This window comes from Scyliorhinus canicula, chromosome 21, assembly GCF_902713615.1.
Source record: "Scyliorhinus canicula chromosome 21, sScyCan1.1, whole genome shotgun sequence".
NCBI classification, from domain to species: domain Eukaryota; kingdom Metazoa; phylum Chordata; class Chondrichthyes; order Carcharhiniformes; family Scyliorhinidae; genus Scyliorhinus; species Scyliorhinus canicula.
Genome location: NC_052166.1, coordinates 50,447,613 through 50,465,406, shown reverse-complemented (window position 1 = coordinate 50,465,406; position 17,794 = coordinate 50,447,613). Strand labels below are relative to the sequence as shown.

The following is a 17,794-nucleotide window of genomic DNA, read 5'->3' as shown; positions in this document are numbered from 1 at the left end:
AAAAGAGTGCGGTGAGATTGACAAGTCATTATCAAAAAGATCTGCCCTACAGCAGTAGTATTATAGATAAATCAGGAATTAAGATAAGACAGTGATCATTAAAACAAATCTTTGAAGAGCTGTTTGAACTCATCGGTTGAGCTGATAATCAGATTTACAACTGACTGAAAGACTTGTGGAGCATGTGAGTCGCTGCCTTGAATGCTAAACTGCCTGGCCCGTTTTAAACAATCCAGGTGCACAGCGTCAGTGCCGGTAGCCTTTGCGGAGGCATTTTTTACCTGCAGTCAAATGTCCTCGTTCCACTCCTTTTGTTTGGTGCAGCTGTGTGAGATAAATCAATCTCTATTTCTCTATTCGGAGATATCAGTGCGAATTCGACAATCACTCGGTTTCAACAAAGGTTTAAACTGTGCTGTTTTATACATTGTATTTGTAAACACATCATTCTGTACAGAGTGAACTTTTTCTTTATTATACAACGTTTCCATAGTTCAGACACTAGGATGATGAAACTAATTTTAATTGTTATATAAATACATTTCAATCGCTGCGCTTCACTGTGGTCAATTATAAATGAGGGCATCTATGAAATTACCAGGGAGTAAGGTATCCAGCCAAAACTACTTGAGAATGCAAAACAATGTGAGGTGGTTATTGTAAAGCAAAAGGTTGTACAAAAACTCTTTTTATTTAACAATGCCACAAAAATGAACTCGAGGAACACTAATAAATAATTTAAAAATAACAAGTAATTTAAATAATAAAATATGTTCTACACACAATGCAAGGTTCTCATCATGCCTGACACGGAAGGGGATGGATGGGATTGGGGGGGGGGAGGGGGGGAAGAAACCAGCGCTGTCGCTAAATAATGTTGCGAAAGAAAAATCATAGATGTTATAGCACAGGTTTGTTTACAAGTTAATGACAATAGCAGACACAACTATAAAAATTCTACACTCGGTCTAACATAAATACAGAATATATAAATTTACAATACATACAGCCATACTGAAATCATGGACGTGAACTTGTAATAAAGGAGACAGAGGTTTGCTTGTCTTTTGTTCTAAGCTACCGGCACATCAAAATGTAAGAACATTCGCTGTACATAGCTTTATACACAATTTATATTATTCCCACTTTTGTGATTTTGTTTTCGATGCAAAACATATTCGGGTGAGAACACTCCAGGTATGGTTTCCCTTCCAAGATCAGCCATGGGAATGTACGTTTCAGCCATATCCAATACTCTGTTCTCTACACCAATTCATAAAGCGTGAAGAAAATGTTCTTCAATGAACTAAAAGGGATCAATTTCATTCACCTTTGCCTTGCCCCTCAAGTGACTATGTTGATTATGCTTTTGACGAAAACAGTATTTTAGATCATTTTTAGCACCTTAAATAATTGTAAATAGCAGACAAAATTTGACAATCTCCAAAAACTCGTATGGAGCTGGGAACAATTAAAAGTTTGCGCATTAGAAGCCCATTATTTTTTTCTCTCTACTGTTCCTGACAACTGGCCGAGAACGAAATATTCTAAACTGCTTTATATTGAACAGTTTCAGGTGCGGGGGATGCAACCCAAAATAAAATGCAAGAAGAGCTGGCAGCATACCCTTTCAAAACCATATTAAATGGAATCACAGAGGTGGCAACCAAACTTATTCGTGGTTAAGTTTTACATGAACGTAGCCATCACTGCAGCACTAACGAAACTCCCACCATATTGGTGTAATCAATCACCATTCTGTACACTGTTCCTTCTGCTTTCCTCAATAGCAACTTCATTTTGAATGACAATGGAATTACTATATAATGTGATGCATGCATACAGTAAAGAGGTTGATTTCCTCCCCAGATACCTATAGAAGGCAATCATTGTATGGGAAGACTAATAAACTGCAGTTGCCTTGACCCATAACCTCCCAAGTCCCAATTGCATAATCAATGGCATGCTGTCTGACTGAACACATCAAATGCTAAGGGTGCCTGACAGGAGTTTGTCAATTTGCTTTTTCCTTTAAAGTATTGCTTCAGTTAAAGCGCATTATCCTCACTTGAGCAATCATACCCTCCCATGGCAGTCCCAAAATGAGGTGAACGAAACAGAAAGGTCAAATACTGGTTTCAGGCTTAATCTTTTACTGGAACTCTCAGGTCACAGCACAGAGATTACCATTTGATGGGATGAATCATGATACAAATTATGGTAACAGTGCTTGTACTTCTGCTTTCATACCGTTGAACTCATCAGTGAAATATGTTTCTGCTTCTGGGGCGCGTCTCTTGTCGTAATTAACAAGGAGAAGGCAGGTGGATCCCAGTTGAGTTACAGGTCCAAGTTTTGTTTGTATATTTTGAATTTAAAAAAGATGAGGTTTAACTTTTAGCAATTGCCTTTGGTTTTAAATCTCTTTGCATTTGCCGGAGAGATACTGTGGAAAAATAAATGTACACCGTAATATAAAAACAATAACACTGCTGAGCTGGATGTTGACTCATTTCTCTATCGTTCCAATTATTTGGGGGCAGATGATGGATATGGAGCAGGGAGGGGCTTCATGTATCTGCCTTTGTACGATTTATCAGTGACTTGTCTCAATGCTGCAAAATATCTCCCCCCATTCATGGGCGTATTCATCACCGACTGCTGAGTATTGAGCACTATTGCTGATGAAATATGAAACTGCGATCACAAAGTACGTTTTGCCACAATAATACTTCATTCGTGTTGGACATTTTCTGGAGCAAAACTTTGGTTCCTTTGATGGGGCTGGGGGATGTTTTGCCACCTGCACTAAACAACCTGAACTTATGCATTGTAATATGCACTATCAAGACTGTCACTTAGCATATAGTATCAGGGCAGAGCATGTCTGAAGTTACTCGGCCTAAAGACACAACATGTTGCAATTGGGACAATCTAAAAGTGAAAAACAGTGTGATGTGCTAAACTGCATGAAATAACATCACAACAAACTCTCCGGCAGAGTTTTTGAAATAGCAACGAAAACTAACGCTGGATTTCAATTTGACAAATTATCAACAGCCACCTTTGCAAACAATTTTTCCATTTATTGGCACTTGGCTAATAGCACTGACAATACCGCCACGCGCCATTCCACACTGCTTGAGCGGGGACGGGGACGAGCAGCAAATACCGTGAGAGGAAAGGACAATACAAACTTGAGCACTAGATTTTGTAGCTGAATAAAAGTGTTAGCTGTTGCCACGTGAGAGAGAAGGGAGATGGTTCATGCAAAATGCAAGGGAGCTCAGACCAAATTAGTCTACTTGCTTTTTTTATGCATATGTATCTGACTAAAATGAGAATGGACTATAACATTTTCTAACCTCCTTTACATTGAGTGCACGGAGAATTGGGTGTGCGTTTTTTAAAAAACCTTTGAGATCCAGTCATGGCCCAATGCAATAATCAACAGAATGGTAAGAAAGAGGCTGAGATTCCCAAATGTTGGTGTATATAATTACGAACAATAAGTTCTGGAGTCTTTGTATAAAAGCATTGAAACAATGGAATGCAGCTGCAGTCTCTATGTCCCGTGCTGCCATTGTTGTGCTGATTTGAATTCTATTGAATCACTGACATTATCTTCTTGGTGGCAGTCTTTTTCTGCCACATGAGAGATAGCAGATAAGTTCATTTATGAGGCAAGAATAAGGTAATATATGGCTGTACACTTTTCTTTATTTCGATTTTCTATCCTCCAATCCCACCCCCTCATTTAAAGTCACCATAATACATCCGGCTTCTTCTCAAGTCCTGCTGTTTTCACGAGGCAAAATATGAGTTCTGCATGGAATAGAGCCTGTCGATTGGGTTGCCCACCCTCGCTTGCATGGGGTTAACGTCTGACGAGGCGAGAAAACAGTCGCTCAAGCTGGTGAGGGAGGTGTCGCTATCGATATCGTGGAAGAGGGAGTCGTTTCCTGGAATCACAAAATGAAAGCACTTAATTGACAGCATTAAATCACTTAAAGGGCGTTATGATGAGTTTTCATTTTTTAATGAAGCTTCATGACTTCTTTGTGGTCCTTGGATGCTCATAAAATACAGAAATCCAGAAAGCAATTGATAAATAATAAATAATGTATGAAAATGAGAAAAAAAAGAAATACGGGGATATTGCCACAGTGTCAGTATGGGTATATATAGAGGAGCACAAAATGATACATTCTTTTAAGAGTCCTCTTTTTAAATTTGCGGGTACAATATTAAAATACTACTTCCAGAAACTAGTATTTTTTGTACAGATTGACACTAAGTTTATTATTGATACTAATGTCAAAATTACATTTCCACTAAGCAAAATGTGAATATGTTCAGTGCATCGGGCTATCAGCTTCAATATCAAACATGAAGGGAATCTTCACAAACTCTTGGTTTAAAATATCAAATATAGTAGTGCTGTCCCTTCCTACCGCAGTAGAAAGGGGGAATAAGGTGAGAAAACTAGACTTAAAATACCAGTCGACAGTATACGCCTTGAAATCTTGGGCTGGATTATCATGCAGGTAGCAAAAGTGGGATACATTCCCAACTCTCACACCCCACATTGGGAGAAGGTGCCAGGAATGGTGGGATTCACATTGTGTGTGGGGGAAAGGAGGGGGTGCAGGCTGCAGTTGGGCCACATGACCCAGGAAAGAATTTGGAGGCAGTGACAGAAACTACCTGGTGGCCAGGTGGGCTAGTTAAAAGATGCCCACCCCGCAGTATTGTGGAATTCGTCCTGTGGACATCATTATGAAGTTGATAAAATTCTTCAGCCCTCATTCCTCACACCCCATGTGCTATCCATGCCACCTCATGCCCCGCATTTACCTCCATGATGCCCTTTAGCCAATTGTGCAGAATGAGGTGATAATAAAACATTATTTGGCTCTCTGACCTCTTCTGTCAATTGCATAATGTTTATTTACACAAGTGCTTGCAGTTTCAGCTACTGATACAATAAAGGGTCGAGATGATAGATAGTTTTACAGACCAGCTATCAGTGAATTTCTGTTTCAAAGCATTTTTTTAATACAATCTATTGTCACTAAAGATTTCTTTGTACAGTGTATAGTGTGCGAACAAGCATGAAAATGTCCCATTTTAGCATCATGAGGAGTATAACAGACTACAGGTGGTATGTGGTAAAGGGCACGCCTTAGCATTGGGGGAGGGAGCCTTTTGAACTTACCTTTCAAAAGGTTCCCTCATGCAAATGATGGTTCACTGCCTGAGGCCCGCCCCACGATGCTCCATTGCCGACCGGCCGAATTCCCAGATGGCATGGGACTCGTCCGGGATCCTCACGTGGCAGCTGCGGACTCAGTCTGGGGCCGCCAACATCAGGGAAGGGCCAATCATTCAGGGCTGGGGGCAATGTGGATGGGTGGTCTGTGGCGCGTGAGTGCAGCATGCACTATTTTGCCATTCCAGGTCCACGGCCTGAGTCCGCCATGGAACACGGCAGCTGCCACGGGCATGCACGGCCTCTGACCCAGAAGTGCTGGGGGGGGGGGGGGCGTATCGGCAGCTAGAGCTGTGAGCTCTATGATGGCTGCCTGCTAGCCCTTAGCAGAACAGTGAATCTGTGGCTATTTAACAACAGTTTTCCTGGCATAAAAGAGCAGTTTTCACAACAACATGAGGACTTAGTCCCAAAAACGGAGAGTCCAGCACACTGTTTCAGTCATTGTATCACATAATGAATTATCCATTGTTGTATTTAGTTCTAAGAATGTATCAACTAATCAGCTATAAAAAGGACTCCAGGTCAAGCTGTGTAACATGGAAAGTGTGAGAAATGCATCCAATAATTTTCCTAAGACTGCACACGCAGGCGCAGAGCTAGTTCTGATAGGCACCAGTCAATCTTAAGTAATGTCCAATGTTTGATTAATAAATCATCCTATGATATACATTCATTTGAATAAACCAGGCTATCTCAGCTGAGAATTAGAAACCAATGACAGTAAATGAGGGGTTAAACCAGAGATAGAAATCCCCTTAAAAGACCTTATGATCGAGGTCTTTGTTTCTGAATTTCTGATCTCTTGAATCATCTATCTGTTCGATTGTGTCAAAGTGATTTCTTTATGATTGTTTTGCCATGTGTTCAACCTTTTTATGTATTGTTTGATATTTCATTTCTAAGTTTTTATTCAGTTCTTAACCAACTGTATTCAAGTGAATAATTAGCAAACAGTCATATTTTGATACCTCCAATCAACCGGACTATCAACTCTTATTAGAAGGTAAAATAAGAGCCCCAATAAGTAATTAGCAAAAAAAAATATTTTTTAACCCAGTAAATTGTGATCATCCACCTGATGCAGCACAAACTCAATGGTAAGATTTTTAAAAAAAATTTAGATAACCCAATTATTTTTTCCAATTAAGGGGCATTTTAGCGTGGCCAATCCACCTAGCCTGCACATCTTTGGGTTGTGGGGGCGAAACCCATGCAAACACGGGGAGAATGTGCAAACTCCACACGGACAGTGACCCAGAGGCGGGATCGAACCTGGGACCTCAGTGCCGTGAGGCAGCTGTGCTAACCACAAGGCCACCGTGCTGCCCAATGGTAAGATATTGTGACATGGAATTGGATAAATGTATTAATAAAGTTAAATTTTCAAGGGGAAAAGCAGCAGAGTGGACTTTGATAGTTGTTTCAAAGGGTAGGTCCAGACAGGATGGACCAAACTGCTGACTTGTATGATTCCACAGGATATAGGAGCAGAATTAGGCCATTTTGCCCATCGAGTCTGCTCCTCCTTAGCTCATGGCTGGTATCTTACTCATCGTCATTCTCCTGCCTTATCCTCACATCCCCCGATCCCCTTATTAATCAAGAAACCCCCTTATTAATCAAGGACACAAGATTTATGCTTGAGGTGATTTTACCTACGGGGATACAGGCCAAGAGGTAGAAGGTGGAATTATACAGAATAGTTATTTCTTAACACACAAGAACTAGGAACAGAAGTGGGCAATTTAGCCTCTCCAGCCTTCTCCATCGTTCAATCTGATCGACTGATCTCATCATGACCTCAGCTCCACCTTCTTGCCTGTTCTCTGTAAACCATTACTAATTAAAAATCTGCCTAACCTCCTTAAATGTATTCACTGTCCCAGCATCCACCACACTGTGGTGTAGCGAATTCCATAGATTGACGACCCTTTGAGAGAAGTAGTTTCACCTCACCTCTGTTCTAAATTTGCTACCCCTTATCCTAAGACCTCTCATTCTAGAATGCCCCACAAGAGGAAGCACTCACTGCACGTCTACTTTATCCATAGGTTTTATCATCTTATATACCTCAATTTGATCGCCCCTCATTCTTCTAAACTCTAGAGAGTATAGGCCGAGACTGCTCAATCTCTCTTCATAAGACAAAACCCTCATCTCTGGAATCAATCTAGTGAACCTCCTCTGAACTGTCTCCAATGCCTGACAACCCAGCTCCATCTTTCCTCAAATAAGGGGACCAAAACTGTTATCAATAATCCAGGCAGTTCCTTACCTTTATACTCTATTCCTTTAGCTTTTAGCCTCCTTTTAATAATATTCAATTCAAAACAAAGAGACTCAATTTTCCACGCCTCTCAGTTCTACTGAGGTCTGTAGCCAGCATTAGAGCAAAGAGTTATTTTCTTTTCAACCAGGTACTTTCCACATTCATTCAGAAACCGTGGTAGTACAGTGAATGGCATCTGCAGGGACCGTAGAGTGTGAGAGAGTGTGAGAGAGTGTGTGAGGCTATATATTTAAGTGACATTTAATTCTAAGTATGTCACTTAAATGGGCCATCAAATATAACCATGAGTGCTGAATGCAACTAGAACATAGAACATAGAATAGTACAGCACAGAACAGGCCCTTCGGCCCTCGATGTTGTGCCGAGCCATGATCATCCTACTCAAACCCACGTATCCACCCTATACCCGTAACCCCGACAACCCCCCTCCCCCCTTAACCTTACTTTTATTAGGACACTACGGGCAATTTAGCATGGCCAATCCACCTAACCCGCACATCTTTGGACTGTGGGAGGAAACCGGAGCACCCGGAGGAAACCCACGCACACAGGGGGAGGACGTGCAGACTCCACACAGACAGTGACCCAGCCGGGAATCGAACCTGGGACCCTGGAGCTGTGAAGCATTTATGCTAACCACCCTGCTGCCCCTGCTGCAACTGAAACCTAAAAACTAGAAACTATTGCAGCGCTAGGATACATTTAAAAATAAATTTAGAGAGGGCAGCACGGTGGCACAGTGGGTATAGCACGGCTGCCTCACGGCCCTGAGGTCCCAGGTTCGATCCCAGCCCTGGGTCACTGTCCGTGTGGAGTTTGCACATTCTCCCCATGTTTGCGCGGGTTTCACCCCCACAACCCAAAGATGTGTAGGGTAGGTGGATTGGCCACGCTAAATTGCCCCTTAATTGGAAAAATGAATTGGGTATGATGTGTTTGGTAAGCTGGGTCTATGTGGGCTGCGTTTGATGCAGTATAGAGAGAGACAGGCGTCCAACACTTGATGAGATGCAACACGATTTTATTTAACGTCTAACTATATTACATGCTTAACTGTGGGTTGACACTATGCTGACTTGACTGGAGACCTGAGGCTAGCCTGACCAGACTAACTGACTACCACATGGTGTTTGTACTAGCTGTTGCTCATGAGCTCTGACTGTCTCAGAGGCTGGATCCCAAGAGAGCGGTAAAACTGGTGCCCTCTGGCTTTATAGTGGTTGTATCCTGTCTGGTGATTGGCTGCTGTGTTCTGTGTGCTCTCTGGTCATCCTGTGTGTCAATCACTGCCTGTCTGCACTCCATCATATACATGGATGTATATTATGACATGGTACTCTAATTTTAAAAATAAATTGATGGTGGAGGAGTGAATGTTTAAGGTGGTGAATGGAATGCCAGTCAAGAGGACTTCTTTGTCCTGGATGGCGTTGGGGTTCATAGTGTTGCTACACTCATCCAGGCAAATGGAGAGTATTCCATCATAATCCTGATTGGGGTTGTAGATGGTGGACAGGCTTTGAGGAGTCAGGAGGTGAGCTATTCAATGCAGAATCCCCAGTCTTAGACCTTACTCGCAGCCAATCTGGTTAAAGGACGTTGATGATAGAGGATTCAGCAATGATAATTCCACTGAATGCCATGGGGAGCTGATTAGACTCTCTCTTGTTGGAGATGGTCATTGCCCGGCCCTTGTGGTGGCTCAAAATGTTGCTTGCCATTCATCAATCAAGCCTGAATGTTGTCCCAGTTTGGCTGCATGTGGACACGGACTGCTACATCACCTGGGAGTTGTAATTGGAAATGAACAGTGCATAACCATCAGTGATTATCTCCACTTCTGATCTTATGATGGAGGGAAAATCATCATTGATGGATCAGTTGAAGATGAGTGGGCTGAGGACACTGCCCTAAGGACCCTCTACAGCAATGTCCTGGGGCTGAGATAATTGAGCTCCAATAACCACAACGGTCCTCCTTTGTGCTCAGTATGACTCCGGGACTGTTTCCAACATTGCTTCAATTTTACTAGGACTGCCATATGTGGTTAGATGCTGCCTTGATATCAAGGGCAGTCATCTCACGCCACCTTTTTGTGATAAAAAAAGTTTGTCCAAAATCAGAGCTTGGTGCATTTCCAAAAATATCAGATTTTAAAGGCCTTTAATGCATAGGCAGAGATGCCTATACTTTCAACATTACAGTATATAAAACTTAGAGCAGAGAGACAGGTCCTTTCGGTCCTCTGCTGACATTTATGCTCCACACAAGCCTCCTCTCACTCGAATAGCTTTATCTAACATATGTGCACATCTTTCTATTTTTTCTCCATGTATTTATATAGCTTCCCCTTAATCTTATCTATGCTTTCTGTTCAAACCATTTGGTTTTAGAAGCGATGATCTTGTATTTATAGACCCGAGTTCTGGTCTCCTCCACAAGTGGAAACATATTCTCTACGTCTACGCTTTTAAACCCCCTTCTGCCTTTTAACGAGCACCATTGGGTCATCTCTCAGTCTTTTCTTTTCTTGAGCAGAGAGACTCAAGCCTACTCAATCTTTCCTAATAGTTAAACAGTATAAGGTGATGTTTTGAAATGGGTGCAGGAAATTAAATTGAAAGTTGACAGAGTAACTGAATACAAGTAGCCACCTACCATATGGATTCATGTGGTCCCCTGGCATCTGGGGTGGGGTGAGTCCTTGTTGAAATGGATCAGAGTTGTAACCATTTTGGTCTATGGACACGAGCTGCTGCTGCGGGCCAACTGGGGCGTATGAATTTATCATCCCATCCATTCTATTTGACATCACTTCTGCCAATGAAAACAAGATCAATCAGGAGTTCGCCTGGCCTTCCTGGCTTCAGAAAATAGTCTCTTTCAATAGAGCAGATTTGTTTCTTTGTCGGGAAGTAACAAGCTTTCTTGTCTGAATAAAGCACGTTAATCTTTCATGGATCCACGATGGGAATACAATAAATCGAGGCGGAGAGCGGAGTGATGAGGTACCGCAGCGATCGAGTCGCCTTGTCTCATAACTCACCAGCAACCCTCGTAGTGAGTCACCCTCACGAGTGGGATATCAGATGTATCCTATGGCTGTTCATTATGTGTTCTGTTTATACCACAGGCTAGATAAGTAATCTAAATTAAAATGATAAAAGCTGGATGCAGATTTTAATTTTAAAAGGAAATTAAACTGCAGAGTGACTGTACAATGGTTGGGGTGACATCACCGGGTTCTGGTAGTGATGGATATCGACAATTGTGGTTTAACACTTAGTATTTATTGAGACTATTTTTTAATCCTGTTACACTTGCGCACAGTGGTATTGCAATTTAAAACCAGATTGCTTTGAATTCTTCATTACAGAACATTCAGCAGTCGAGTAAGACATTCATAACAGTTTTCTGTTGAAGGTTTTATATTTATCTCTCTTCCACCTGCTGTCCTGCCCACTAGCCCCATCATCAGATGGTTACCTTGTCCAAGGCGTTGACCGTTCTGTTGTTCTTGCTGCTGCTGCTGTCTTCGTGCCAGCTTTTTCATCTTAAAAATTGCAAATAAATCAGCGGGAAATCAGGCAAAGCAGCAGGATTTTGAAAACACCCAAATTGAATTACATCTCTAAAAGTCAGCTAATAACAAAATGGACCAGACAGATCCACTGGGTACTTTATAAGGTGGGGGTATGACTTTTTCCTGCACAAGGGAGAAGTGCCATGGGATAGAAGGCAATTGCAATATGAAAATTGTATTGTGAGTGAAATAATATTACACGTCATAAGATCATGGGGTGAATTCTCTGCCGGCAGGATTCTCCGTTCTGCCGGAAGCACAACCCCACCAGCGGGTTTACCTGCGGCTTAGGATGGCCACGATGGGAAATCCCATTGGCCGGCGGCGGGAATGGAGAATCCCGCTCCCGGCAATAGCATGCCGCCGAGGAATGTGCGGCTGGGGAGACACACCATTCACCCCCCTATCACTGCAGCTATTGCTGTTACAAATGGAAGGGCATCATTAGAGCTGTGATTAATTAATCCCAATCAGCCATAAAACATGAACATTTCTCCCCGATGAAGTAAACAAAACATTATACCAGTGCTCCTCACATGTGATTAACATGTTTTCATCAACATTTACAGGAGTACGACTGGAATATAACAATGAAAAGTTAATTCGAGAAATTTGAATGAGAATGTATTTTATCCAATTACGCAGTGCCTATTTACCTATCTCAAATCTATTGTCAGATGGGCAGCACGGTGGCGCAGTGGGTTATCCCTGCAGCCTCACGGCGCCGAGGTCCCAGGTTCGATCACGGCTCTGGGTCACTGTCAGTGTGGAGTTTTCACATTATCCTCATGTTTGCGTGGGTTTCGCCCCCACAACCCAAAAGATGTGCAGGCTAGGTGGATTAGCCACGCTAAATTGCCCCTTAATTGGAAAAAATGAATTGGGTACTCTAAATTTAAAAAACAAAGCTATTGTGAGACCTCAGTTCTGCATATACATTGTACTATTTGACATTTATTACAAGTGTGTCAAAGAATTGTTTCAATGGGGCAATGTTTTTTTTTCCTTTAATAAATTTAGAGTGCCCAATTCAAATTTTTTCCAATTAAGGGGCAATTTAACGTGGCCAATCCACCTAACCTGCAACACTTTGTATTGTGGGTGTGACACCCACACAGACACGGGGAGAATGTGTCAACTCCACACAGACAGGTCCAGGATCGAACCCAAGTCCTCAGTGCCGTGAGGCAGCAGTCCCAACCACTCTGCCGCCGTACCGCCCACTCTACGGGGCTATGTAATGGATCTTGGGGACGTATATGTGATTTGGCGCTGGTAGCCCTTTGGCTAGTTTGCCATTTATATGTTTTAGGTGATCTTTTGCCTCACAAAGGAGATGGGTGTCTGCCGGGAACATTTCACCCAGCATCAAGTACCCCCAAAGTCAGGAATTACACACGGCACATGCAACACTGCACTATCTGAAAAATGTAAACCAACATTCTCCCCTACGACCGTCATTACTTTTCTCTCACACCAACCTCTCTTCCCCTCTCAGAATGAGACCAGAGTCCAAACTCTGAGCTGAGCTTCTGCTGCAGCTAATTCAAAATGAGGTAGAGAATGATCCAACCCAATTCACGCCTAGCTGTAATGCTAGTAGACACACGGGTCTCCATTCTGCTCACTTGAGCTGGGTTCAAATCCAGCCATATGTGAGTGGGGTTTGGGTTGGATTTTACCCTTACAGGGCATCGAGAAATGGGGAGTAGCAAATTGGTGACCGGTTATAAACTCTGCCTGAACATGGAAATGCATTTGCAGGAATGTAAATGGACTGCTGATTCGCTGCTGCCTGTTGTCATGTTGCATCCCAAGACAACTGTATCTCCGGTGATTGTCGCTTTAAGGGCAACACAGCAGAGTAAGGGTGAGCTGGCCTGGGTGACCAATCGGGACTCGATGAGGAACTACCCCAGGGGGAGGGGTTCTCCTCGGCAGAGGTATTTTAGAATGAGCTGCGAACATGCTGCTGCTCTTGAAGATCACTGTAAATAAATTCCTTTTTGTTCACCAATAAAGCCTTTGAGAGTGCATCATTACAGTAACCGGCCACAATTCCCCAGCTCCATTTTCCGTTTATATTTATTCTTAAATGCATGTGGGAAAGTGGCCTTTATTGCCCCTCCCTAGTTGCCTAGAGGCTTGCGATGGATCTCTTGAAGTTCCATTTTCTAATAATTAATTTACAACTGAGTTGGCCACCAAGCTAGCATTAAAAAAAATCTACCTAAAGCCAAACCAGATGGAGATGGAAAGTTCACTGAAGGACATTAGTGGCCGAGCTGAACCTGCTTGACAATCTGGTAGCTCTCATGCTCACTTTTGGATGCTAGTCCACAGATTTATTGACTTCATTTTCACAGCTTGTCACGGTGGGCTTTGAACTCCCAACCTCCAGAGGTTTTCACCCAGTGCTATGACTACTTGACTCCTGAGCCCTACTGCACGAGAAATAATATTCCAAAAAAGAACAATGGTAAGCAAAAAGATTTCAAATTTGAGTAACTTGCGACCAAAAGGTTACCTTGGCTCTTTGATTTTGGAACCAAACTTGAACTACTCTGACACTAAGTCCCGTTTCAGATGCGAGCGTTTCTCTGACCTGTTGAGAAAAATAATTTGTATGTTGACGTTAATAAGCAAACAGAAAGATGTATGGATTTTCAGCGATAGCAATCTTCCCGAAGTGCACTCGGTTTTCTGAATGCAAAAGCATACTATTGAGCATAGGTCATGGACAGCAAGTGGGGTCAAGGGATATGGGGATAGGGCAATGGGGAGTTGGAGATCAACAATGATGTTTGAGTGGAGCAGATTGAGGGGGTTGGTGGTCTGCGTAGCCTACTCCTGCTCCCATTTCATTCGTTCTTAGAAATAGTTACAAGCTCCGGAAAATAGAAGGGCTAATTTCAACCAGCCTGCCTGGCCAAAATTGATTGATGGGTAGTTAAATTGGCTGTAGTGATTTATCCTCCCCAACTGATCCTGCTGCTTTTCTGCAGTTTGATCAAGGGGAGAGCACCCACTGAAAGCTTTCTTTAAATATGCAAAGTTGGCTCCAAACATTTTGAGACCAGGTCTGTAATTTTAACTGAAGGCCAATTCATGAAAGGATTCAGCACCAGGCCAACTCGATACAGGAGGGATCAGGGACAGAGGAGGCCCAGAAAGGTGAGTTCAGTTTAATTTAGTTTTCCTTCTTTTATTGATCCTTCAAGTCTCAGAAGGAAATGTTGGACCACTTCCATTCTGGTTTGACCCCTTCCTCTACCCATTCCCCCAACCACGATGCGCCAACCCCCCTTCCTCCATCTCAAACACACCGCACTTCAGATCTAGGATGACAGTCTCCTGCTCTATGAAATCTCATTCTCTCACATCGGACAACGAGCACTTTGCACAAACCTCAGGTAGGAGGGCTTATGCAGAGAGCTGGGAATGCCAATCTCCCGGGCCTTGTCTTGCAAAGAATTGGACAGTTTGGCAGCATCCTCAATCTTTGCCACACACAACCATCAAAAGATCATGTTGGGTCTGAGGATTAGTTACAAGGGGCTAAAAGAAATTGACTTGCCTTTGCGCTGAAAACTTTTTGTAGTTCAGTGAAAACTAACAGGTAAATAACATAACTAGGTGTACCAGACAACAACTGAAACCCTTACCTTTCTGCACGGCTTGGAAGAAACTTCAAATGATGCTTTAAATGCTCTCCGTTGCTGTGTTGTAAGGATTGTTCTGGGCCGCTTTGGCCTTCTCTGATCCTTAGCATCTTCACAAGCCTTTCCCTGAATTCCCTGAATTTTACTTGGCTTAATGTCAATATCTTCATCATCACTTTTCACTGTAAATGCATCAAATGAAATAAAATTCATTGTCAATTTAAAATATTACAGAATTGCCCATGAATACAATGCTTGAGAAAAAAATCCAACAGTCTTCTGTAACAAAAAAAGCTTTGGTGTAGTTTTTCAAGCCGAGTGGGTTGGAAATGGGGCATGCCAAACACTTACTGTGAACCACAGGCACCCAAAGGCACCCATTAGGCTTAAAGTTTAGGTTTGAACTCTTTTACCCAAGTAAAATTCATTAATCCTCAAGAGGAGTGCCACCAGTGTGACATTTTTCCATTATCAACTCCCAGGTACAATTGTGGATTTATTGCCAAATTTAGGGTAATTATTTTCCATGTGGACTCATGTGCACCTGGAGCCCAGTTGAGACTGTACAGCAACTTATAACTAACAGTAAGATTGCAGGCAATCACAAAAATTATGCAGCCAAAGCTACGTCCAAGACAAATGTGCCTGAATCGACATTTTACCATTTCACATATTGATGTATCCTGAATTTATCTTCACAAAATACCTTTCAATTGATACTATACATATGTAGAGAGATGAGAACATGCTCTGGGTGCTGCCATTTTGGAGGAGCCATTTGGGAGGTGATAATGAGCATCATTGCAGAGACCTGTTTCTAACCATATCTTCGGGTGATGGCACAAGGCTTTTGACATTCCTGAATTGACATGGACAATTACTGAGGGCAGGACATTTAGACCCCAGTGGGTCTGGCAATGGAGATATGAGAGCTGCTAGCCAGTGTGCGGGTTTCTTGGCTCCATCCTAGACCGAGCCATTTACCCACAAGTGGTGGGAGTCAAGACGGCTCAGTGACGGCTCCAGGTCCCCATAGGAGGCCAGGGACAGTTTGACTACGCGGAAGCAGCCTTCCAGTAGCAGATTGGGAGACCAATGCTCTGGGCAGGTTTAGAGACCCTCCCTGCCTGTCTGGAAAGGGTGGTCCTCCCCCCCCCCCCTCCCCCCGTGTCCTGATGTCCTGGCTGCAAATGCTTTTTTTTAAAGGAATTATTAAAAATTGAGTGGAGGGGCAGGGAGGCTCCATCTTGGGCACCCTCCCTCTTGCTTATCTTTCATAGCCCTCATAACCTATCCATAATCCTTAATTGGTAGTGAGTCTGCCCCCCGGCCACTAATTAGCCAATTATTTCTCTCTCAGTGCGAGCTTCTGACCCCCATTTGAGTCTAACGTCGGAAATCAGAAACCAAAGAGAAAATCCTGCCCCAAATCTGTTTGAACCATTTCCTCCACTTCGCAGTGAGCTAATTTGCAAAGGAAAGGGGCACACACAGCAGACAAATGAACCTCCCTGTCGCTGATATGCCTGATGTTATCTGTGCATTTTGTTTGATGTCTATATTTATGTTGCAGCACCACTTCCACGGGGAGGTCCCACTCGTAGCTCAATGCTGGTCTTAAAGGGGACTGTGGAGGCAAAATCTTAACTTTGCTAGTTTGTTCCAACCTCCACAACTTGTGACTTTGATCTTAGGGCTCCTTGCATTTACTTTCTCTGACAATGGCTCCCCACTATTTCAATTTGATTTCCAGCATAAGGACTATAGGTGAACATGTTTTAATACCTCACCATAATTCAAATGGAGGACTCACTTTAAAAATTGGGGAGAAGTGGGAGGAAATGGGTTCTTAGGGGCTGCTTTAGCACAGGGCTAAATCGTTGGCTTTGAAAGCAGACCATGCTGGAATGTGGCGACTAGGGGCTTTTTCACGGTAACTTCATTTGAAGCCTACTTGTGACAATAAGCGATTTTCATTTCATTTCATTTAAAACGTGGCTTCTCCCAACGAAGGGAACTTACTTAAAAATGAGAGATTTGAATGCTGTGGAATTTTGGATGTTAATTCAAAAGTTACTGTTGTCTATTATAATACTGTAAACTATAAAGTGAATCAACATATTTTTACAAACTTCTGGAAAAGTCAGCCAGCTGGAACGTGATCTATTTTAATGCAGTTCACCACTGGCTTTTGCCTCTTACTGGCCCTGCAGGATCATCTCCCTTTATTTCAATTCCACATATTTATGTGATGATCAAACGCTGGCTCACTCACTTTAATAGCCGTGTCATTATAAACTTCCTGAAATGCCATTTAAATTTAATGGCTTTCTAAACCTGATAACTCCTAGTCTTTTGGAAAGTTACGGCAGGTCTAGCAGCGTGTCGGCGTCGTCTTTTTATTTTATAAAAACACACTCCATACAAACACTTCTTCCAAAATAGTAAAAGAATCAAAAACAGTTTTGTGATTAAACAATGCGCCCGCCCCCAACCCCCAACCCCAACCCCCATACACATACGCAACCTTCGCTCGCCCTCTGCTGATATGAGTCTTTCTTTGATCATCTGTTTTTGATAACTCAAAAATGGAGAGCATTTTGTGTCCTTCCAGCTGAATGTTATAAAGGTTAGTTAACTATTGGTGTTCCTTTAGTGCCATATTTACATCTGGGCTGTTAATCAAACATGGAATTTGCCCTAGTCCACTTTGAGTTAAGATGGAATGTTCCCAGAAAACAAAAACAGGCACACGGAGATGCTTTGACAAATTCTTTGACAGTTGTCTGCAACAAAATAAGGAACAGCTGTAGTTAATACCACAAATTGAGTAATGGGTGTGGATGTTTAGTGGGTGCAGCAAGTTGAGTGGCATACTGTTTCTTATAAAAACGAAACAAAACAAACCGAGCTGTATACACATGGAGCAATTTTATCTCTAACTGATTCAAAATGTTATATAACACACTGAACTCCAGCAGCAA

At 42.5% G+C, this 17,794-nt stretch overlaps 1 protein-coding gene across 3 annotated transcripts in view; it reads right to left on the bottom strand.

The window, feature by feature from the left end:
* Window positions 1-859: 859 nt before the first annotated feature.
* Window positions 860-17,794, bottom strand: part of LOC119955778 (LIM/homeobox protein LMX-1.2) — a 216,063-nt gene continuing 199,128 nt past the window's right edge. For all 3 annotated transcript variants that reach the window (XM_038782337.1, XM_038782336.1, XM_038782335.1), the window contains 5 exons: window positions 14,814-14,992; window positions 13,676-13,753; window positions 11,052-11,118; window positions 10,224-10,382; window positions 860-3,962 (listed from right to left, as the gene is read on the bottom strand). In XM_038782337.1, the coding sequence (XP_038638265.1) occupies window positions 3,805-3,962; window positions 10,224-10,382; window positions 11,052-11,118; window positions 13,676-13,753; window positions 14,814-14,992 (641 nt within the window). In that variant the 3' untranslated portion in view covers window positions 860-3,804. The remainder of the gene's footprint in view (window positions 3,963-10,223; window positions 10,383-11,051; window positions 11,119-13,675; window positions 13,754-14,813; window positions 14,993-17,794) is intronic.